This window comes from Homalodisca vitripennis, chromosome X (genome assembly GCF_021130785.1).
Source record: "Homalodisca vitripennis isolate AUS2020 chromosome X, UT_GWSS_2.1, whole genome shotgun sequence".
NCBI lineage: Eukaryota > Metazoa > Arthropoda > Insecta > Hemiptera > Cicadellidae > Homalodisca > Homalodisca vitripennis.
The window spans coordinates 147054285-147078294 of NC_060215.1; the positions used below are offsets into that span (position 1 = coordinate 147054285).

Below are 24010 nucleotides of genomic sequence, written 5' to 3' on the forward strand. Positions count from 1 at the left end.
TGTGGCACATAATTTTATTCAGAATTAAATTTTCTGCAAGTTTCTTTGTAAAAATGTGGGTCTTCAATGCCTATTTAACAAAAATAAATTGTCCGTTAAAACCTTAAAAAAGTGTTTTCAAAAATTATTTTATTTCTGTTTTTTGTAGTATAACAAAAAAACTAAATGAGATACAGCTATGAGATGAACTTTATTCAATTTCTCATCTAAACATCCGTTAGAAAAAGTTGCATTCGCCTATAAATAATCTTCTTCATAAACACGCGGCAAATCATTATTTGACCTCACTGCACACAATTTTTGGTGAAATCTTCAATTGGCCATAACCCAGTAAGGAAGCATTTCCGGACCCATGTTTATATGAACTTTTTTTCTTTATTTTTTATAGTACAATCAGCTCAGAAAGTGCCGCCGGTAACACTAACCGAATCACCCTGTATATTTATTTGTTAAAACTTAATATATTTATGCTTGTTAATTTTTACCTTGTTTTTGTGAGATGGTTCTTGTTAAAATCTGGATTGTATAAGTAGTAAATTAAGTATATGTTATGGACTGGTAAGAGTATAGTATTTGTGCACCATGGTGGAAGAAAACATAAAAATAAGAAAAACACATTGAATTACATGAACAACTGCATGTATATTTTGTTTAATGTATTGCGTTATATTGTAATAATAAGTCACACGTGCTTCCAAGCACTTGACTCTGTAAATTTATGTAAGTTTTTGAAATAAAGGTTTTTGTAAACTCTGTCTCTCAGTAAGCAGACCATTGATATCAATATGTCGAAAGAGCCTTGGTAAAATAATTCTCTCAATAATCTTTGAGAAGGTTGCAATCAATGATATTGGCCTATAGTTTTCTGTGTTATATTTTTTTTTCTTTTTTTGTGTAGGGAAATGACTAGCCATTTTCAGAGAGAAAAGATCCCTGAAGAACTGATTAAAGTGGTGTGGTATTATCTTAGAATCCAGTATGCTTTCTCCATTTACAATCAAGGACTTGTTGACTTCTTGATGATTGCCGCTCCGTTGATCACGTCCCAAATAGACTTGCTTTTGTTGTCAGATGTCAATAATATGATTAGCACTGGAAGTGTGTCGAAGTTCTCTTAGCTTCAGGTCATAACTTTTCTTTAATGTGTTTGCTTTTCATTTATCCCCCTTCTTACCACTTAAAAGATATTGGTTATTGGCCTCCAAGAATAGCCTCTTCAATTCTCTGGCTTCTTCATCCCAGAATATCTTCTTTCTGGACCCTCTATTACTTCTTGATTTTTTTTTAGCAAGCAGGTAAGATAAAGTATTAAAGTGACAGACCTTATAAATTTGTTATAAGCCTCGTTGATATCATTAGTGTTGAAGACGTTTTCCCACGATTCTAGAGCTAAGTGACTTTTCAGTTGATTAAAATTTCTTAGGTTTGTGTTCTTCTACAGGAAATCGTAGGTTTGTTAGGCAAGGTAGGCAAACTCAGTGAGCATGATTGTCCGGTATGATTGGAGATACCAGTCTACATAACCTGCGCTACTATTTGGTCTAGGCTTAAATTAGTACACACTGCGTCAATAGAGACAGCAGAGGTTGGGGTGATCCAAGTTACAACAATTCTGTTACCACCTTGAACTTGTGTCTAAGGGTTTTATACTTATTAGTTCAGGTTCTGTGGTAAAAACCTTATTTGAGTTTTTCTGTTTTTGTGTCTGGGTTTGACAGTCTCCCCCAGTCTTCGTCTGCTGGTCAGTAGTTGTTTGGCCAGGGCCTTGTGACACACAGGATGTATTCTGTTTTTGTGTCGGGGTTTGACAGTCTCCCCCAGTTTTCGTCTGCTGGTCAGCAGTTGTTTGGCAAGGGCCTTGTGACACACAGGATGTATTCTGTTTTTGTGTCGGGGTTTGACAGTCTCCCCCAGTCTTCGTCTGCTGGTCAGTAGTTGTTTGGCCAGAGCCTTGTGACACACAGGATGTATTCTGTTTTTGTGTCGGGGTTTGACAGTCTCCCCCAGTCTTCGTCTGCTGGTCAGTAGTTGTTTGGCCAGGGCCTTGTGACACACAGGATGTATTCTGTATTTGTGTCGGGGTTTGACAGTCTCCCCCAGTTTTCGTCTGCTGGTCAGCAGTTGTTTGGCCAGGGCCTTGTGACACACAGGATGTATTCTGTTTTTGTGTCGGGGTTTGACAGTCTCCCCCAGTCTTCGTCTGCTGGTCAGTAGTTGTTTGGCCAGAGCCTTGTGACACACAGGATGTATTCTGTTTTTGTGTCGGGGTTTGACAGTCTCCCCCAGTCTTCGTAAGCTGGTTAGTAGTTTTTGGCCAGGGCCTTGTGACACACAGGATGTATTCTGTTTTTGTGTCCGGGTTTGACAGTCTCTCCCAGTCTTCGTCTGCTGGTCAGTAGTTGTTTGGGCAAGGCCTTGTGACACACAGGATGTATTCTGTATTTGTGTCTGGGTTTGACAGTCTCCCCCAGTCTTCGTCTGCTGGTCAGTAGTTGTTTGGTCAGGGCCTTGTGACACACAGGATGTATTCTGTTTTTGTGTCGGGGTTTGACAGTCTCCCCCAGTCTTCGTCTGCTGGTCAGTAGTTGTTTGGCCAGGGCCTTGTGACACACAGGATGTATTCTGTATTTGTGCCGGGGTTTGACAGTCTTCCCCAGTCTTCGTCTGCTGGTCAGTAGTTGTTTGGGCAAGGCCTTGTGACACACAGGATGTATTCTGTATTTGTGTCTGGGTTTGACAGTCTCCCCCAGTCTTCGTCTGCTGGTCAGTAGTTGTTTGGCCAGGGCCTTGTGACACACAGGATGTATTCTGTATTTGTGCCGGGGTTTGACAGTCTTCCCCAGTCTTCGTCTGCTGGTCAGTAGTTGTTTGGCCAGGGCCTTGTGACACACAGGATGTATTCTGTATTTGTGCCGGGGTTTGACAGTCTCCCCAGTCTTCGTCTGCTGGTCAGTAGTTGTTTGGCCAGGGCCTTGTGACACACAGGATGTATTCTGTATTTGACGGTCTCCCCCAGTCTTCGTCTGCTGGTCAGTAGTTGTTTGGCCAGGGCCTTGTGACACACAGGATGTATTCTGTATTTGTGCCGGGGTTTGACGGTCTCCCCCAGTCTTCGTAAGCTGGTTAGTAGTTGTTTGGCCAGGGCCTTGTGACACACAGGATGTATTCTGTTTTTGTGTCCGGGTTTGACAGTCTCTCCCAGTCTTCGTCTGCTGGTTAATAGTTGTTTGGCCAGAGCCTTGTGACACACAGGATGTATTCTGTTTTTGTGTCGGGGTTTGACAGTCTCCCCCAGTCTTCGTCTGCTGGTCAGTAGTTGTTTGGCCAGAGCCTTGTGACACACAGGATGTATTCTGTTTTTGTGTCGGGGTTTGACAGTCTCCCCCAGTCTTCGTAAGCTGGTTAGTAGTTGTTTGGCCAGGGCCTTGTGACACACAGGATGTATTCTGTATTTGTGCCGGGGTTTGACAGTCTTCCCCAGTCTTCGTCTGCTGGTCAGTAGTTGTTTGAGCAAGGCCTTGTGACACACAGGATGTATTCTGTATTTGTGTCTGGGTTTGACAGTCTCCCCCAGTCTTCGTCTGCTGGTCAGTAGTTGTTTGGTCAGGGCCTTGTGACACACAGGATGTATTCTGTATTTGTGCCGGGGTTTGACAGTCTCCCCCAGTCTTCGTCTGCTGGTCAGTATTTGTTTGGCCAGGGCCTTGTGACACACAGGATGTATTCTGTATTTGTGTCTGGGTTTGACAGTCTCCCCCAGTCTTCGTCTGCTGGTCAGTAGTTGTTTGGCCAGGGCCTTGTGACACACAGGATGTATTCTGTATTTGTGCCGGGGTTTGACGGTCTCCCCCAGTCTTCGTCTGCTGGTCAGTAGTTGTTTGGCCAGAGCCTTGTGACACACAGGATGTAATTCTGTATTTGTGCCGGGGTTTGACGGTCTCCCCCAGTCTTCGTCTGCTGGTCAGTAGTTGTTTGGCCAGGGCCTTATGGCTCACAGGATGTAATCTGTTTTTTTTTTTTTTTAGTTAAAAGGTACTTTATTAAGTATATCTTGAATTTGTGTCGTCAGGGCATTAACAGCATGTTTCAAACTGTCTTGTCTATCCTTTAGTTGTGCAAGATCAATTAGAAAGCCTGAGGAGGCAGATGTAAGCTGAGGGGTGAAGTGTAAGAATGTTTCAGTTTGAGTTCCTTTATGAATGTATGTAGACAACTCAGATTTTTGAGAGTTAATTTTTGTTAAGAGTACTAAATGTATTTTGCAATTGTTCTACCATCTTGACATAACAAGAAAGTCATGATCAGGAAGGAAAAAGGGCATAACACAGCTAGAGGTACGCCTTTGATTGTTAATAAAACATGTCCATGCAGTTTTTGGTCCCTTGTTGGTGGATGATTCAGAAATCTAAATTTGTTTTATTTAAATAAATTTAGAAAATTAAAATCAGACCATACCATGCACGTAGCTGTATTAAACTTTCCCAGAGACATCCACAAAAAAACCAAAGAAATCAAGAGAAATTTTATGTGGGTCTTGGTGACTTAACCCAACGCTTTTGTATTGGCTTTATGTGTTTGTGGTTAGACCTGCACAGCTAGTCCGGCTAGCATCCAGAGGTTGGCTTGCCTTGCTATCACTAGGACTTTTGTATTGGCTTCATGTTCCGGCTAGCATCCAGAGGTTGGCTTGCCTTGCTATCACTAGGACTTTTGTATTGGCTTCATGTGTTTGTGGTTAGACCTGCACAGCTAGTCCGGCTAGCATCCAGAGGTTGGCTTGCCTTGCTATCACTGGGACTTTTGCGCCTGGTCCAGCTCTAGACTGCTGCCTCAATCTCACCCATTGTCATTTAGGCTATGACCAAGACAAGTGCCTATTATCTTAAGCAGGCAGGTCTTTGGTAGGCTTCGGGCTGCAACAGGGGCACTGCAGAATTAGCATCGTGCTTTGCATATGGTCTATGATCAGATTCCACAAAGACTTTCCTTTAACAAACCCTTTAGGATCATTATTCCTTCTAAGAAGGATTGGTTGAAGGGAAGGAAACCTCTTCCACCAGCGGAGCTAGAACGGTTTATGGATGACTCTAAAACAAAAAGTGGCACAGCCACTAGAATTGTGGGAGTGAGAACTTGTAGGGAGCTGATGGGCACTATGGGTCCTTATCCCGCAGTTTTTCAAGCAGAAGTCACAGCCATAATGAAATGTGCTACTGAGAATCTTCGTCTGTGGTATAAGGAGTAAGACGATTAGCAAACTTAACTTGGATTGTTATCAAGTAGTTTCTTCCCTTGCCAGAATCAACATTGTGACTGTTTGTTGGGTTCCTGGTCATGATGGGATCTCTGGGAATGAAAGAGTTGATGCACTGGCCAACTTGGGCTCAGCGTCTAACACACAATGTCAATAACAGTAAATAAATTCTAGTTCAAATTTGTAGGAGAGAAAGAAGTAGAAGAAGCCGTAGACACTATGAAACCTAAAAGATCAGCAGGAATAGATATTATATACGATAAGTTCACAAAATGTTGTAAAAAATAACTGACTACTTCTTATAAATATACAATTATAATAAATAAATCGAAAGAATTTTTCCAGCTCAACTTAAAATTGCTAAAGTGTATCCAAAGTACAAAAAGGGGTCTGCTATAGAAATAGAAAGTTACCACTCATTCTCTCGTATATTTCAGAGGTGATTGAAGAGATTGTCTTGGAACAACTCCAAGCAGCAAAAGTCTAGAGCAAAACAACCTGCTACAAATAAACATGGTTTCTTGAAAAGCAGATCAACAGCAACTACTCTAATACAACTTGTAGAGCATTTTTTAGATAAACCAGAAGAGGGATGCATTGTCACCAGTCTATTTTTAGATTTCAGCAAAGCTTTTGACTGGCTCAATCACAGTTGTCTATTTGGAAAACTAAAAGCACTTAATGTTGATTTTATAGAGTTTATAATGGCTTTCAGTTCTGTTACATTTGTAAGGGTCAGCTTTAAGTCCACACTCTTGTCTTCTTCATCACCATCTTGAGAATTTTCCTTTAGTTTGAGTCATTTCATCAAATTGTGTAAAATAAACGTTAAAGAGCTTTGATTGTCCTCATTATCATTGATGAATTTGTTTTTAATCGTATGGTCCTTAACTTTGTTCCCCCTTCTTATGTTGTTTATGACATTTCATAAAGCCTTAGTTTTGTTGTCGGCATATGCATTAAAATTTTGCACGATTTCTTAGTTTCCTTTCAAATTGTTTCTATATGTCTATCATTACATCTTTGTTTTCCTATAATTTCGAATTTATTTAGGGCCTCAATGTTAGCACGTTTGACCTAATTTTTCGTAGCTGAGCCTTGGATTTTACTCCTATTTTTAATTTTCTTCATAGGGCATTTTCTTCATATCAGCTGTTTGTATGACTTTAGAAGTTACAGAACGCAGATTCGGCATCAGGTGCAAGTCGGACAGATTCCCAATCTTCTGTTGACAGGAGACATTTTAGATTGTAGAGATTCTCAGTTCCAAAGTGTCTTTGTACATTTAAGTGTGGTTAAGTTTGTGTGTGTTAAAATTGCTTATCTTGAGTAGTTTGGCAGAATGATCAGAGAGTCCAGTATTAATAACAACGGTATCTATGTCAGTCATGAATGCTGGTACAGATAAACTCTATGGACGTCGATGTGTAGCGGGTGATGCGGGTTGTTGGCAAGAGAGTCTTCTAATTTTGTGTGTAGCAACTTCTTCTAAGATAAAATTGTCCATGTCTGGCTTAAACCTGTCTATGTTAATATCTCCCACAAGTATAAGATATTTATATAAGCTCATAAGCTTCCTTTCGGTCGACTATGAGTGAAAGTGCCTTTATCCCACACATTTAATGAAATTTTGTGTGTCATAATAATAATTGTTATACCACAAATTCCCCCACTGTGAATTACCTATGTAATTCATTCAATGTGTGCACAAAAATAAAAGCTGGAATATTCATCATGACCTTTGTGCAGTGCTGTCAGTGAATAATTGTGCTGTAATTTGTCGAGGGTCAGACGAATCTACTAGTATTGTTTTTTATACACAATAACTGTAGGTCACATGCAGCCACATGCAGACTGGGATTGGTCATTCGCCATATAGCCTTGATTTGGTAGGTTGGCTGCCAGATGTACAAAGATGATGACAAGTTAAGGAAGAATCACAAAGCATGACAGATCAGATTATATTTATAAGAATTATATTAGAGTTTTGGAGAATTATATAACTTCGCTATTCATCATGAATGTTAGTGTGTTAACGAAATGGCAAAAAACCTTATTTTCCTAATAACGCTTATACTTGTGTGAACTTACCTGGTGGGCAGAGCCCTCACCACGGACCACATTGTCCAGGAACTGGTCCCAGGAAGACGCTACGATGTGCGTTGCTGCCACAGCTACAATTGGTAGCACTTTAAACGGCCGGACTGACTCACGAGAATCAGCCAATCGCAAGACTATTAGTGTTGAGAACAACTCCGTTAGAGAAAAGAAAAGTTGGTGATTCCACTGAGAGTAGAAGTCGTCGTTCCAGTAGTTGAAAAATGACCACCTGAGAAGAAAACATTTACATAAACTGTAGTTTTCTACTGTGATCTGGGGTCTTTAACAATCTTTTCATGATAATACTAAAAACTGCCAAATGAACTAATAAGATAGAATGCAGCTATAACAACTCCCATAACAAGAAATCTTAAAGGTAAACTCTTAATATGGTATGATAATTACAATTATGGACAGAAAATCTCATATATATATATATAATTCTGCCCATTATACAAAATATAATATAAAATTATGGACTACTGCAACACTTCTAGGTTTACAAATTAGATTCAGTTTTATTCTCGTATACCTTGTACTTACCATGTATGAAATAAATCCAATAACTAACACAGTACGAACTTATGTTATTATTATTACTTATTATATTACTTATGGAATTTACAAATTCCACTGACAGATAAAACAGGTAACTCAGTAAGAAATTCACAGTTAGTGTAAGTCTTATTTTGCCAAGCATACAGGACAAGGGTCTCAGATGTTTTGCATGGGTGTCAAGTGTGATGCAGTCTGGGTCACCGGTGGCAAACTTTGGGGTTAAATATGTGAATTATTTTAATGGATGGATACTTTACTAATTTTTAAATCAGTATGTTGTAAGATTACTTTAATTTATGATTATGCATGTTTTTCACTACCCTTAATATTATTATGTTTAGTTGTGTTATCACTAAGCTACTCGTATTTATGTTATTTTGTTCAGTAATTATGTATTACAAATACATTTTCTTTCTCTAAAACTCTTTTTCTAACTGTATATAATCACCTCAGAGTACCAATTACAGGTGAACTCTTTTACTTACCAAGAATAATAATGTGAAAATATGGAAGAAAGGAAGAGAATCAGCATGGAGTGGCGAAGACGGTTGTTGAGGAGCAAGACAGCCAACCTTCGCACTGCCTCGTACAGAGCTATCACACACAGCGCAGTCAGAGACCATATTTTTCCTGTGTTCCGGGTCGCGTTGAAATAGACGTGTTTATACGAAGCTATTCCTGACTCGTATGTTCCTTTAACAAATACCAACAAAGATTATAAAATTGTCCACCACTTACCAGTTCTACAACAGTACAAGTTTAAACCTGTTAAAGTATATTTTTCTAAACAAACTTTACACAACAGAAAACTTTAACACAGTACCATTCATTTTTTATTGGCTGGACTTTAAGATCTTAGAGAAACTTCACTTAGACAGATATAATTCGTGGACCTTATTAGGGAAGATCCTTAGATTGAGCTTAAACAGTACAGACAGATTTTTACCAGTTACTTCAACTCGGATTTGAATGAGGAAAGTACAAAGCTATATAACTTTCTTCAAAGGAGTATTACACAGCACAGAGATTTCCTACAAAGTAGGAGAACTTACGGCTCAGGTCAGTGGTGTAGTCATAGTGTTGGATTGACAAACAATGATTCTTGTAATATGCCATGAGAGCAGTATCAATTAAGTTAGGAATTTTAAAGTTATCATAGGGAAAAGTGTAACAGTGTACAGTGCTGGATGTTATTGTAGGGAAAGGTGTAACAGTGTACAGTATTGGATGTTATCATAGGGAAAGGTGTAACAGTGTACAGGGTTGGATGTTATCGTAGGGAAAGGTGTAACAGTGTACAGGGTTGGATGTTATCGTAGGGAAAGTGTAACAGTGTCCAGTGTTGGATGTTATCATAGGGAAAGGCGTAACAGTGTCCAGTGTTGGATGTTATCATAGGGAAAGGTGTAACAGTGTCCAGGGTTGGATGTTATCGTAGGGAAAGTGTAACAGTGTCCAGTGTTGGATGTTATCATAGGGAAAGTGTAACAGTGTCCAGTGTTGGATGTTATCATAGGGAAAGGCGTAACAGTGTCCAGTGTTGGATGTTATCGTAGGGAAAGTGTAACAGTGTCAAGTGTTGGAGGATAATGGCTCTCCAGAATTAGGAGTAAAAAGTAACGTAAGAAACATGAGCCTCTGCATGCAAAACAGAAACTATGAAAAGAATAAAACGACAAATATTTTCATTTAAATGGTTCATTATGAAAGCGAGTTTAACCAGGTGTAGAAGATTGCAAGGAATTTCATGCAACAATGGAAAGATTATGGGAGGTTGATAGAAAAAAATATAAAATCAAATGATCACGGTATACTTTTATTGTGAATAACTCTTTATTTTTTTACTTAAAATTTGTATAAAGTATATGATAAAATGTCAGAAATGTTTTTTAAACACTTAGATCCCAATATACTATTTGCAAGACATTGTATACATCTGTATATACTATATCTACTATTTTTAGGATGTGTTATATTTTGTATATGATTTTAATATCCTATTTTTAAAATGTGGTATAAATTTGTATATGATTCCAACCTTCTATTTTAGGACATTCCCTTTTTCACATACACTTTAAATGGAAATATATCACGCCTAGACTCAAAGGCAGGGTTTGATATATTTGGGCCAGAAGCAAATGTAACAGTGCCCCGGGTAAATCACGCCACGGTCTTCCAAGCGGAAGTCATGGCAATAGAATCATGCACCAGAAGGCCCTTAGAAATGAAGCCAAAAGGAGCAGAATATTTAATACTGTAAGTGTATGTAAGTATTCAGATAGTCAGGCAACATTAAAGGCACTTGACCCAAAAGCAGCATGGAAATGTAAGTATGTACTAGCGGAACTGGCAAAGAGGAACAGAGTTACACTCAGTTGGGTGCCAGGTCACAAGGGCATTCAGATAAATGAAAAGGCAGTTGGTATTCAAAAGTCTGTATCTATTCTGTACCCAAGGTAATAGGTAAAGAAACCCTTCAGGTAGGGCCAGAGCCAGGCTGAAGAGTAACTTTCTCCTACAGCAAAGCTCTCGTAAAAGATTACGAAAAGAGGAGTAGATCCTTAACCTGGAAAAAAACCTCTGGACTTGAACGATTTAAAAGTTTATCTCTCCTTATACAAAAAGGTGGTCAGCTCTCCTTGAACAAAGTAAGGAAGACATACGATTGATATTAGGGATGTTGACAGGACATGGCCCTCTTAGGAAACATCTGATGAAGGTGGATCTAAGCCAGACTGATGAATGCACACTCTGCGGAAAGCAGAAGAATCAGCAGAACATATAAGGCTAAAATGTCCTGTCATATGCAAATGTAGGAAAAACTTCATAGGGGCGTTTCTTCTTAGCCCTAAGAATATCATAGAACAAGAGCCTCAGATCTGATTAGCTTCTATAAAAGTATCAGATTCTGAGGACCTAAACTTAAAGTAAGGCAGGCACAAAGATCCTTTCAGGACTACATGTAGAGACTCTTGTCTCTTTCCCTCTAGTTTAAAAAAAAATGGAAATACACCTAATATATATGGACATTACAGTACTTGTAATGAACAGGCCTACAAACTTATAAGAACTATTGGCACTTTAAATAAATTGTTCAGTGACGTAAGCTTCATTTAGGAAAGTTGTCGGTCGCCCTTTGTTCTACATATTTAACCTTTCTAGTGAATGTTAGGAATTTACTTTATATTTATAACTCTTTTGTGAATGTTTAACTTGAAATATAATAAAATGGGCACATTCCCCAATAAGTGACAATACTATAAGACTGATAAGTGATAGTGTTACCGACGCATAAATGTTTATTAAGGTACTACAAACTTTTATAAGGCCACATGAGAAACAGTAAAACATTAAATAAGACCAACTTCAGGCTTCCTTTAGTGATATTATTTTATAATTAGCCTGTAATCAAGTAACTGTTTACTTGATTACATTTTTTTACTATATTTTTTTTTTATCCCAGAACTTGTTTATATAATGCAAGCAAACTTTGGGTTATACTTTAATTCATATTTTATATTTTTGTTTTAATTAAATATAGTTTTGTTTTTATACACTTTCAAGCACAAAAAATCCAAATTTTGAAAATAATTGTCTTTGATTTTTTTTTCTCATAAACATTTGTTTGCATGATTCGAAAATTATGTTTAATGTATGTAAGAGAAAACTTAATAAGAAATTCAAAAAATAATAATTTCAATCAGTAAGTAAAACTCCTATGCAGCTTTTAGAACACATCTACATTTTCAGTCAAAAATACCTCAGTGGTAGGAGGCGGGCTCAAGGAAATACATGCAAAAACATCCTGGGATCAAAGGGTTAAATATTTTTTCAGAGATAACATGTCAAGCAAAAAATGACAACTGATGATGGGCATAGGCGTATTCTAGGGTGACCTAAAGGGAGGGTTACCACTAAAAATTTTCTGTACTTCCCAGGCAAGCTGGGGTACGGGAGATCCCCTCCATATATTACAAATTGTAAGTTCGACAGCCGTCTGAGAGCAATATTATTATTATTATTTTACTCTATAACAACAGCTATAACGTAAGCAAAAATGTACCCTTTTGGAGACACAAAAGAATTTCAAGAAAATAACGTTGAATTAATGAGAATAACAAAGGCTCGGAAAAATAGCTATATCTTAAGAACAAAAGACACATCCTCCACCTTTTACCTAGAATTTATACGCTATAATATGGGCTTTCAAGATACATATATTTTACTTCAAAATATGGGTGTGTATTTGTATTTCTTAAATAATATGTATTTGACATTTAAATGTTTTCTAATTTCAAACCATGCCATCCCTAATAAAAATATTGGGATATAAATTGAGATGTATTTTTAGAGATGATATATTTACTCTGTACACAACTACACAAATTTTGAGACATGAATGATTAATTGTGTGTTTTTTTTTTAATGAGGCTGAGTGGTTGACATCCACTACGTGCATTGCCCATAAATGCAGCAAACGCTTGGTGATGAACAAATATAGACATACAAAATATGAACTTCAAGTTAAATATAATTTACAAAGCACAACATTTCGTTAATTTGGTTGTGTAATTTTGGGTTTATGTGTTTAAATGTAATAAGATAACAAATTTGGCTTTTATTTAGCAGTTTCGTAGAAGCAAGTACATTGAACCTGAAAAAATAAAACATTGCAACATGAAAATTGGAATAAAATATTCAATGAAATAGATGTTGAAAGATAGATCTTTAATTTTCTATAGCTAAAATTGTTTAGTTAGAAAACTAGAAATTAACAGATGAGAACTTTAAGCTACTTATATTTTAGATATGAATGGCCAACCAGAATTATTAATAGTTTTTTATAAATTAAAGAAATTTGAACATAAAACATTGCTAGAGTACAACCAGGGGCCTCATTATTGCTGTTGGGAACCTAAAATTATCACCAATTCTATTTTATTATTTATTTATATTTTATTCCTGAAATTTATGTGAACAAAATGTGTTTTAGTGTGTAAAATAAAACATTAAGAAACTAAAAACTTCAAGCAAGATATCATTTAAATGACCACGATATTTCTTTACTTTGATTATGAACTTGAGAGTTTTTTTGAACATTTGGTTAAACTATGTTATAAAATAAATTAAATGGGTTATTTCATAACCTCAGATATATCAGAAATTCTCCACTGATATTGAAAGTTCATCATTTTATTTTTATAGTTAGGTCAACTATAAAACATGTTTTGATAAGCATCTAATTGTGTATTTTGTCTTACACAATTTTGGTTGAAACAATACCAGAGAAGTGTACAATAGTAACATCAAGTTAAATTTAATCACTTTTAACAACAATATTTTTAAATGGTAAAATCAGTAATCCAGAGGTTTTGTACTTATATTTTATTTTTGTTAGTACTACCAATATTGGTACTCATTAAAAACACAAGTCACTAATACACGACTGGCGCCAACAACGAAAGCAATGAGAAGTAAGTTAAGACTATTACAAATTAGCGGTTCAAAGAGACAACTGCGCGAGAAGTGAAGTCTGTATTATGTTTTTCAACCCCCACAGGTCGCGGATTCGTCACTCCAAAAACTTACGAAGCATGAGTCTTGTGGTCCAGCTGTTATAGTTAAAATATCAAATAAATTAAAACAAAACTGAACTATGTTACATTGTTTGACTACAAGTATATTTTCAGTTTAACGCAAATTACAATATACTTTGAATATTTGTATCAATATTTGTATACGCCTATGGTGATGGACCAATGTGGGCAAATTGGTTATAATGCACTTTTCACTTAGAAATGCTCTAATTTTTGCATAAGCTGGTAGTTTGCTTAGAGTGCTGACGGTCTATACAAACGATTGGATAGAAGACTTGTTTGCATCTAGAATAAATAATTATTTGTACATCTATTTAATATTTTTTAAGGCCAGACCAATTTCCTTTTAAGCCTTAATCTGCCCGCCCCAATTCGGGCCACTGTGCGAGGATCTTATCAAACAGAATAAGGGGGAGACTTCATATAGTACTAGGTCAATGGTACTGATAAAAAGAGCAACGATCTCAGACAGGATTTGGACCTGCGCAACTCAAACTCAGACTCAAGGCCCAAAGTCTTAGACCGCTCAGCCATCAGCATTCTTAATGCGTTTTCTCAATGTTTGTTTATAAACAATAATTGAGTATTCTTGTTTAGAAATGGTCATTTGCACACCCTCCCCACAATGTTATGCCGTATGACATATGTGGGTACACTAGGCCATAATAGGCCATTTTCAATAAATGTATTCCACAAAATTCTGCCAATTTCCTCAAAGCATAGATGCCTGAGGACATTCTAGTACAGATAATGTCCACATGTTTTTCCCAGGACAAACCTTTATCAATGTGAATTCCTAGAAACTTGGTGCTTAAAACTTCATCAATGATCATGCCATCCAGTACAACTGATGGACCAGGTTCATGGGGCGCTCTGCGCCCTGAAAAATAGATGGAGTTTGATTTTGAATGATTTTTTTGTAGACTCATATTTGATAAAAATTGAAGACATGAATTTGAATTTACAAAGCAATCAATATCTCCAAAGACTCTTTGCATTTGCCCTGGAAACAGAGAATAGTATTGGCTATGTACTGAACCATTAGACCAAATGATATAGATGACCGAAGGTCATTTATATAAACTAAAAAAGCACAGGGCCAAGAATAGATCCCTGTAGGACACCATATTTTACGAGGGCATGTTTTGATGAGACGCCATTTAAATAAACTAATTGGTAACGATTGCTGAGGTACAATTCAAGCCACATGAGTGGTATGCCACATTTATATCATTTGGAAATTAGGTGATCTACACAGTCAAATGCCTTAGACAGGTCAAAAAAGACGCTTATCCTAGGCATTCGCCTATCAAGGCCCTCCACCACAATGTCAATCAATTGGGTGACTGCATCGATTGTTGATACTCCTTTTCAGAAACCAAACTGTTCCTTACAGAGAATACCATGCTCATCCAGGAAAAAAAATATCCAAGTGAGAAACAATCCCTCAAAAACCTTGCTGACCAACGGAAGAATTACAATGGGTCTGTAGTTTACCTGAGAGCTAGAGTCACCCTTTTTAACGCAAGGGATAATTTTTAGCAATTTTTCAGACCATTTGGAAATTGTCCCAGTTTTCAAACAAAAACTTAATTTATTCCTGGCCAATGGTTTTGACAATCGTGTGAAAACGCTGTTTTTAAGAGCCACCCAGACATTCCATACACCTCTTGGAACGTTTAGGCTTTAAGTAACCGAATAGCCGCCATCACCTCTCCTTCTGTAACACCAATTAGCATCATCGATGCCACTTTGGAGTTGGGAGATGGTGCTACTTGTACCCTCTGCAGCTAGAAGCTGACGAGAGGTGCACCACCACTCACCACCGCTACATCAACACCAGAAGTTATTTAGCAGGCAGTTAAAATGGGGTCCTTGATGAAATTTCCCTCTACAGTCATTATATAGAAAAACACTGGCCTTTTGTATTTTTACTTTCTTTTGTTAATAATATTCCAAGCAGGTTGGATATATTAATAGACGATTTTAATTGATTATTAACTATCATAAGCTTTAGCCGCCTTAATAAACTTATTTGTAAATTTGTTTGTAGTTTTTAAAATGTGTTTGGAAATTTTCATTGGGTTGATATTTTTGAAATGTGATAATAGGTTTTTAACTTAGACCTCGAAACTAATATTCCGGGTGTAATCCAACTACTCCGTTTGATTTTTCTTTCTTGAGATATTTTTTCTAAAAGGATATACAATGTCTCAGGTAGTACAGTAATACTTTATTAAATGTTCCAAACATTTCAGTTTTGTGCTAAAAAAAACAGTTGAGTCAATGGAGTCCCACAAGGATCAATAATTAGGTCCACTTATTTTTCTTTTTTATATAAATCAGTTGCCCTGTAGTGGTGGAACAAGCTCTGCAGTCTGTTTATATGCTGATGACACAATGTGGTTATCTCGAGTAAAAGTGTCGAAAGTATTGAGAGCTTTCATAGTCTCTCAGTGATTAAAGACTTCTTCATAAGTAAAACCCTTTTGTTAAACTCAAGCAAATCCAAATTGTATCTCTTTATCCACAAAACAAGCTCTAAACAGGGTTCAACCCAACATTTTCACAGAGGAAGAACAATTGCTGAATGCTTATAATCACAACATTTTTAGGATTGGATATAGATAAAAAAACTTAAGCTGGAATGAACATGTGGACTATGTGTTAAAATAAAATTTCCAGTGGTCTATATGCACTGAGACGATATGGCTAAGGTTTGCAGTATATAATCTCTAAAATCAGTTTATTATGCTCTCATTAATTCTCACATTGTTTACGATATAGCTATTTATGGAGCTACCACATCACTATAATCTAGATAAAATTGTGATTCAAAAGTTTTCTGTCCTGGGCCCTTTTTTGTTTGTTTGTTGCCGTGAATGATTTCTCGTTTAATGTACCATGCTCCTCAGTATTACACGCAGATGACACCACACTCTTGAATTTCAGTGAAAATTATGAGAATCTCATTATACAGACGAAAACCATGCATTAAAATCGGCTATGGAATGATTTGAGACAAACTACATAGTATAAATGACCAAAAGACAGAAAATACTTATTACATTTTTACTTTAAATAGGAATTATGAAGTTAGTACAACCTGGAAAACTATTAAGAGTATACCTCTACAGCTAATTAAGTTGGGAACATCACATAGATTACATTATCGAGAGTAGTCTATCTCTTGAGTAAAATTGGAATATTGCATAACTATGGATATGCTTCTAGCCTCCTACTTATGCATTTTTTCCATTCACACTTAAGTTATGGTAATAACTGTATGGGGGGAACAGTAGTAGTGCAGTAAGAGTTATTGAAATGGCAAAAAAACGCAATTGTGTACATAAAAAATGTTTCAAAGAGAGATCTGTGTTCCAATTTTTTAGGGAACTAAAAATAATGACTATTCCTAATATGTATATATTCTACTGTTCTCATAAATGTAAAGGACACAACTTGAAAGATTTACAACTAGACAGGATATTTATGATTATCCCACTAGAACAGAGCATTTTGTTACAACTCTTACCGGTTAAATTAACCAAAACCAAAAATGCAGTCATCTTTTTATGGAAATCAAAATTGTTTAATAAGTTAACATTAACTCGCTAGGTCTGTGTCTTTTAGTCAAATCTAAAACAATTTTAAAGAGCTGGTTAAAAGTTCATATATTTTATTGTGTGCATGAATTTGTCAATTGTGATACACGCCATTAATTATTTTAAATGTTGTCTTCAAATGTATTTATTTATTCATTTCTGCTATTGTTGAGTTTTTAAAATTATATCTATGTTAAATATTTTAATTAAAATAATTATTTAACTAACTCAATTATTTAGTTATTATTGTTAATTTATATACCATGTGAAGAGGTTTAACCATTTTGATTTTAGATATACTTGCCCATTTATGCACCGAACATTTTAAAACACTACAAAATTCATAAAATACGTTTTAAAAATATTCTGTAAAAAATTTCAGCTCTCTAGCAATTGTTGAAACAAAATGGTGGCATTTTGAAAAACTATACTTTAAAAACAGTGAAAAAAACAGTGTTTTTGGTTTTGTAAAAATTTAATTTATTGTCATATTATAGAGAAATAAAGCAAAAATATAAAAATAATCAGAAAATTAAAACATAGCCTATTAAAAAAACCTACAATTACAGACACAAAATTATTCTAACTGTAATCCATCCACAGCGACACAATGGATAACAGCACTTAACAAATTACACGTAAGCTCTTACAAAGAAATTCCACGGTATCCGGAGAAGTATCCTCTTCAATTGATTGTTTTTAATTCCTCATCATTATTGAAGCTATGAGTATAAACTTGTCCCTTTAAGTGACTCCATAGAAAGAAATCCCACACATTAAATCTGGGGTATCGGGGTTGCCCAATCTAAAAAATCACTTCCACGGCCAATCCAACGGCCATGAAGGTTGTCATTTAGTAATCACTTGACAGGATTTGCGAAATGAGGAGGAGCACCACCTTGTCGAAATTGCTTGATCTATTTTTGGAACCATAAGAATGAGGCAAGACTTGTATAATTTAAAACTTGTACATACCTAATTCCCCGTCATTGTACTGTCTGAAATGTCTTTAAGATGGCATCCCATTACAATGACAGCTGCCCAAACAGTAATTCCTTTTGATTTTGAGTAGAGCCTGTTCAAGAATGTGTGGATTACCGGTGTTGCAATAATTACAATTAAGCCTATTTACAGCACCATTGCGGTAGAAAAATGAACTCGTCTGAAAAAACAATATTGAGTATGCCAATTAGGATCTAGCTCATGAAACTCAATGATACAAGAACAAAATTCCACTCTCCTGTCCGAGATCATCTTCAAGAAGATTACGGACAAGCAAGGCCCGTGCGCATTGGGGGGGGTTTTGGGGTTCAAAACCCCCCCCTTGAAGATTGGGATATATCATATTGTTTCCATAATATCAGTTTAATTGTGCTCTATTGCGCCGTCAGTTTACGCGCATGCGCGCGCAAAATATATCCAATCGTTTGATTGCGCGCGCTTTCCGCCTGATTTTGTGTTATATACTGAAAAATTTTGGAGCTCCGACGCGCTACACAATTGGTCGCCGCGGGACCAAAAACGGAGCGCGCATGCGCGGACCAGAGCGACGGAGCGTCAGCTGCGCTCAGTCCTCCCTGCAGCCACGAATAGGTGTGAATAGGAGGAACCTATGTTCAAACCCCTCCCTAAATAAAATTCTGCGCACGGCGCCCTGGGGGGGGGGGGCGGACAAGGTGACATTTGTAAAATTTAATTTTGTTTTTTTTTAATTATTTCTCTATACTGAAGACTTTGGAACACCAGTTTTAAGTTCAAACTTCCTTATTGATTTTGGTTAGACTTGGAGAGCGAGCATTGACAGTATACTAGTACTTCTCTTTTCCTCATTTGATCCTCCAGAGTACTTTTTTACGACACTTCCAGTTTCTAACAAAAGATTTTTCCAGCTGTAATAGAACCTGTGAGCCGACCCTGCACAAATCATTTTAAAAAACTATATCAGAATTTTGTACTTTTTTGTACCACAAAAATAAAATTTTTGTACCAATCATCTGAAAAAAGTTATTAACCATTTAAAAGTCGGTTTCACAGGTCTACATTTTGAGAAAAAAAACATTGTCATAAATTAAAATCAACTCCAAACGTACACACATTTTTCTATCAAATTATTGGTACCATTTGTACCACCAATTTTTATTTTTGTACCAGTCCAAATAATGGCTCAGGAAAATATTTAAGTTTTGCTTAAAATGATGGAAGACAACTAGACATGCCTTTGCCCATGCACTGCTGGTAGCAGCTGATTAGTTTGCAGGTGGCGTGATGGACTTACCGCATAGTCAATTACTAGCCGTAGCTAATGTTTATGTTTTATTGTTACTGATGATTTCTTTTGCAGTATTAAGGTGATTATTTTGAAATTTTGTGTGCACATGAATAATACACTACCATGTACGGGTTGCGTAATATAAGGAGGGTTTTTAAATGGATGGTTATAATTTGAAAATGGCTAATGATTTTATTTTTGCAAATTTTACCAGAAGACTGCTTTGTATTTTTCTTTAACACTCTCTTATGAATTACAGCCCAAAATACCACACGAAAACCGAAAAAAGATGCAGTCTCAGACAAGAAAAGTGTTTAAAAGACAGCTCATAGATCTTCGTATAAAAAGAGAACTATGGTATATCAATTTCTGATACTTCATGATAAGAGCTTTCAAATAATACCATGCATGACTAAATCAAGAAAATTCTTATATGCACTATAAAATTAAATTTTTTGAAAATTTTAAAATGTCCATAACCCAAATCATGTTAATGTTAATCTTTCACATCAAACTAAAAAGCTGTTCACAAATTGTTTTTTTATAATCTGCGCTTGAACTTGGTATTTACAATTTGGTGGTACTGGAAATTTTACCCTGTTATAAACACCTTATGGTTAAAACTGTTAAGGAGATTTAAAGTAGGACTCCATATTTAGTTCATAAGAATAGTAAAAATCTTAAGAACAATTATGAGCACACACTGGCTCACATCTACAATATAAATTAATCTCTGAAACACTAAACACTACTTAAAACTAATTACTGGCAGCTACTAACCTCTGGCTCTAGGACCACTTAATCTCTGAGAGCGACCGGCTTATTTTTATGAATGTGTTACTGTTAGTTTGTTTTATGAAAGTATTAGTAATTAAATTTTAGATACACTGTTTAATATAATTTGTATGTTCTGATATTATTAAATTATTATAATTATTATTTGTTTTGTAGTTACTGAAAATTATTAAAATGCAGAGCTCTCCACAAATTTAGTAACAGAGCTATCTTTATTAGAGCCTGTAGACAAACAAAACAAATTATTACAATTTCTGCTAAATTAAATTAAATACCGAAAACGATTAATATTGAAGAACAAAAAGGGTTCACTTGAGTGGAAGCACAGCTTTTATTGGGTCTGATTCACTTTTTCTGATATTGGTCTTCTACGTAGCACATACATTGAGACTGTGATGGCTTGTTGGACATTTGTGACGATCTTAAGGCCACAACACTGCCGTTAAGGCACCAAAATATTTTACATAGTATATCTATTCTATTTAATGTTACAGTAAAATAGTGAGTTAGTTAAGTTATAATATTTTTTTATTTATATACAATTACGTGTGCTATAACTTACTATGATCTTAATGATTAATATGTCTTCAACAGATTAACTTTTATGAAATATATCTGTTTTTTAATTACATTAAAGTTTTACTTCCTGTTGTTTGTAGTGTACAACACATTTCTATTGAATATTAGTTTATTACCAGATAAATGAGTTTTTTCTACAGTGTTATAAAACATATATAAGTCAAAGTAAAATATTTTTTTAAAGAATTAAAGATGCTATTCTTGTATGGACTATATCTTGTTTAAGGATTCTATAATATTTTTGGTATGGGTATAATTCACAAAAGAGTGTTCAAAATAAATCATAGGAATTTTTTCCTATAAAAAATGGTATAAACCTCTTATAGACAACTAGTACTTTATATTACAAAACCCGGCATGGTAGAGTATTGTTCACCGTACAAAACAAAATAAAATAAATCACCTTAAACTGTATGTGACAGGGGGAAAATAAAAAATTAGTATGATTGTTTTTCAGGTACAGTTTAAAGTGGACTGTATAATTTTGAACATTTATTTCTACCCACTTAAAACAGGTCATGAAACACAAGTTAATTTTAAATGTGGTTCAACTCTCTATTTTCATCTCAATCTGCACAATAAACTAATGACTTGGTATTTTCTATTTTTGAGGGAAGGAGGAGGTTTAATGGTGTATGATTGCCATTGGTTTGGATAAAGTTTGTCGAATTTGAGATTAGCATTACAAAACCAGCACAAAAGTGCCCGATTACAGTAAGACCAGATAAAGCTCATCACATAGTAACAATAAAATATTGTGTTTAGATTATAGTAAAATTTATAAAGCAGTTTTTTTCAATTATCAATTATCAAATTTCAAATTCAGTTAGATCAATTTGAAATACTTAAGCGCTAATAAATACAACAAAAACCAACTTAATTACAGTTATTTGCAATTAATGTTTATCAGCTCTTTTTAATGTGATTAAATTAAATAATAATATTGGTTCCAAATTAATTCAAACAAAGCATAATCACTTATATGGGGGGGTATTTTGAGTAATGGCCGCTAGCATATGTGTTGTGTCACTAGCTGTCACACGCATTTATCCTTAAAAACAATAAAAAGTAAGTAAATGTTAAACTGTTTTGTTTTGTTACAAAAATGTAATACATTTTTTTACATTTGTTATCAAAAATAGATACACATAACGTAGATAGTTTTTTGTTCATCAATAAATTATTAATATTTTAGATTTAAAACAGCCGATTATAATTTAAAATATCTATAACGTAATTCGTGTCAACATTTTTGTTTCTATAGTTTAGATAATCATAAATAAAATTCTATTGTGGTGGTGGCCTCTTATTATACTGCAGCCGTTTTTTTTTTCTTCTGTGATTGATAAATGGAAAATGCCATAAAAAGCTACCGGAAATTATCACTACCGCAGATTTTTTCTATTTCTTTATAGTTGTTTTTCTCTACATTTAATTTATTACCACCACATTGATTGGCCCACCAAACACATTAATTATTTAATTTTAAAAACTATAACTGTCATCTTGAAACAACTTTGACAATAACAAATGTTTATAGGTCTACCTACAATTCGCAAATTGTAATAGAAAACTGTACTACACACAAAAGGTCATAACTGGTCAGCAAATTAAGTGAAAAGGAGATAAAGACATATAAACAAACAGCAGAATACCCGGAACTTATTGAGCTAAATATGAGACCTCATACTACTCAACCAAATAATACAAATATTGAAATATGTACTATTGCTTACATATTCTTAATTTAACCTACCAGTAACCCACAATAAAACTCATTTACAATACTATCTCACCTTTGAAAACTGTATCCCAGCACGAGCATGTACAATAGTGTCTATCAACGTGTCTGCTGTACTGTCTCCAGAAATGATAAATGATGTAAATATGTAAAGGAGGAATAACTATTGGGCCCAAACATGCTATTGTGTTTGTTATAAAACTTTCAACAATTTTTGACCTTTGGTTTTTTGAAAATCTTCGGTTTTCATAGTCAATACTATAAGATGTCATGTTTTTAATGTTGTTACAAGAATCTATTCCAAACATTACACTAAAATTTGAAATTTGAATTCAAGTGTTTGATTGAATTAAATTACATTTTTAGTGTTTTAAGATGTTTATAAGCAATGTTTCTAGCACATAGTTGTAACACATTTATAAAGTATTGATTATTAACTAAATAATAATTCTTGAGAAGAAAATATATCTATGATTTAAGGCCTATTGATTTTTCAAAACTAAAACTAGTGACACTGTTTAAATAAACACTACATTGGAATGTCCTCTATATGGCTTTTATTGTAGTAATGGCTAAATATAACTATTCTGAGAGCAGAGCATCTAGAAATATTCTATTTTTATCCTACAACAGAAAACAGACTCTTAAGGTTAATAACTGAACTATAAAACACAACAGACTTGGGTTAAAACTTTGAAATAAAGTTTATTTACACGTTTCTTAGCAACAAAGTAGATTATTGATATCCTAAAAGCAACATAGGTTAAAATATGGCCAAGAACATAAATGAAAATGTTTACTTAGCAAATAAACAGATAATCCTTATGAAACTTAAAACGATACTATTAATAATTGTTTCTAAAACTCAAACTGCACTAAATTGAGGAAACACTAGGTGCAGTATTACCTTGTAGAAAGTTGCATATAACTTGAAGTAACCTTGGCGTTATCTTGACATGACAATTTAAATTATCGTAAATAGTCACTTGTTACACTAATATCTCTGATTTTTCCTTTCTTTCCATACAATTAACGCTTCCGCAAGACTCTTAATAATTTTTTAACTTGCAATATACGAAAATTTTCAAATACAACTTTAAATCAAACGATTGTTACTTGGTTATCGTCTCTTCTCTCGACTACTAGTACTAGTATAAGTAAACTGAACAAAACTCAATTGTGTAGTCTGCTAAAACCAGCTGGACATGCATCAAGTTCAACTGATGGAAAGGCATACAAATGTGTTAACAAATCATTTTATTTAAAGCGTATTTAAGAGTTGAAAAAAAAAACATTAATAATAATTAACGTTACAAATAATACATTTAAAAATGTATAAAAATAAGGAAAAGTATTAGTCGCCAACAAAAAGATTTGATGGTAACCTCTTAACGTTTTAAATCAGCATCATCAGGATTTCTATTGGCTTTATTTAAGAAAATAATGAACCCATAACTTAACCAACTGCATCACGTAGTTCGCTGAATCTTTCATACCGACATCATTTTACAA

At 35.0% G+C, this 24010-nt stretch overlaps 1 protein-coding gene across 4 annotated transcripts in view; it reads right to left on the bottom strand.

The window, feature by feature from the left end:
* The window catches only part of LOC124369988, a 38431-nt gene extending 15037 nt beyond the window's left edge, over positions 1 to 23394 (bottom strand). For all 4 annotated transcript variants that reach the window (XR_006923138.1, XR_006923137.1, XR_006923136.1 and 1 more), the window contains exons 1-3: positions 22554 to 23394; positions 8398 to 8605; positions 7346 to 7583 (exon numbers count right to left, since the gene is read on the bottom strand). Coding sequence is in view for 1 of the 4 variants with exons in the window: in XM_046828243.1 (XP_046684199.1) it covers positions 7346 to 7583; positions 8398 to 8605; positions 22554 to 22806 (699 nt within the window). In the remaining 3 variants the exon portion in view is untranslated. The remainder of the gene's footprint in view (positions 1 to 7345; positions 7584 to 8397; positions 8606 to 22553) is intronic.
* Between the last annotated feature and the right edge of the window lie 616 nt (positions 23395 to 24010).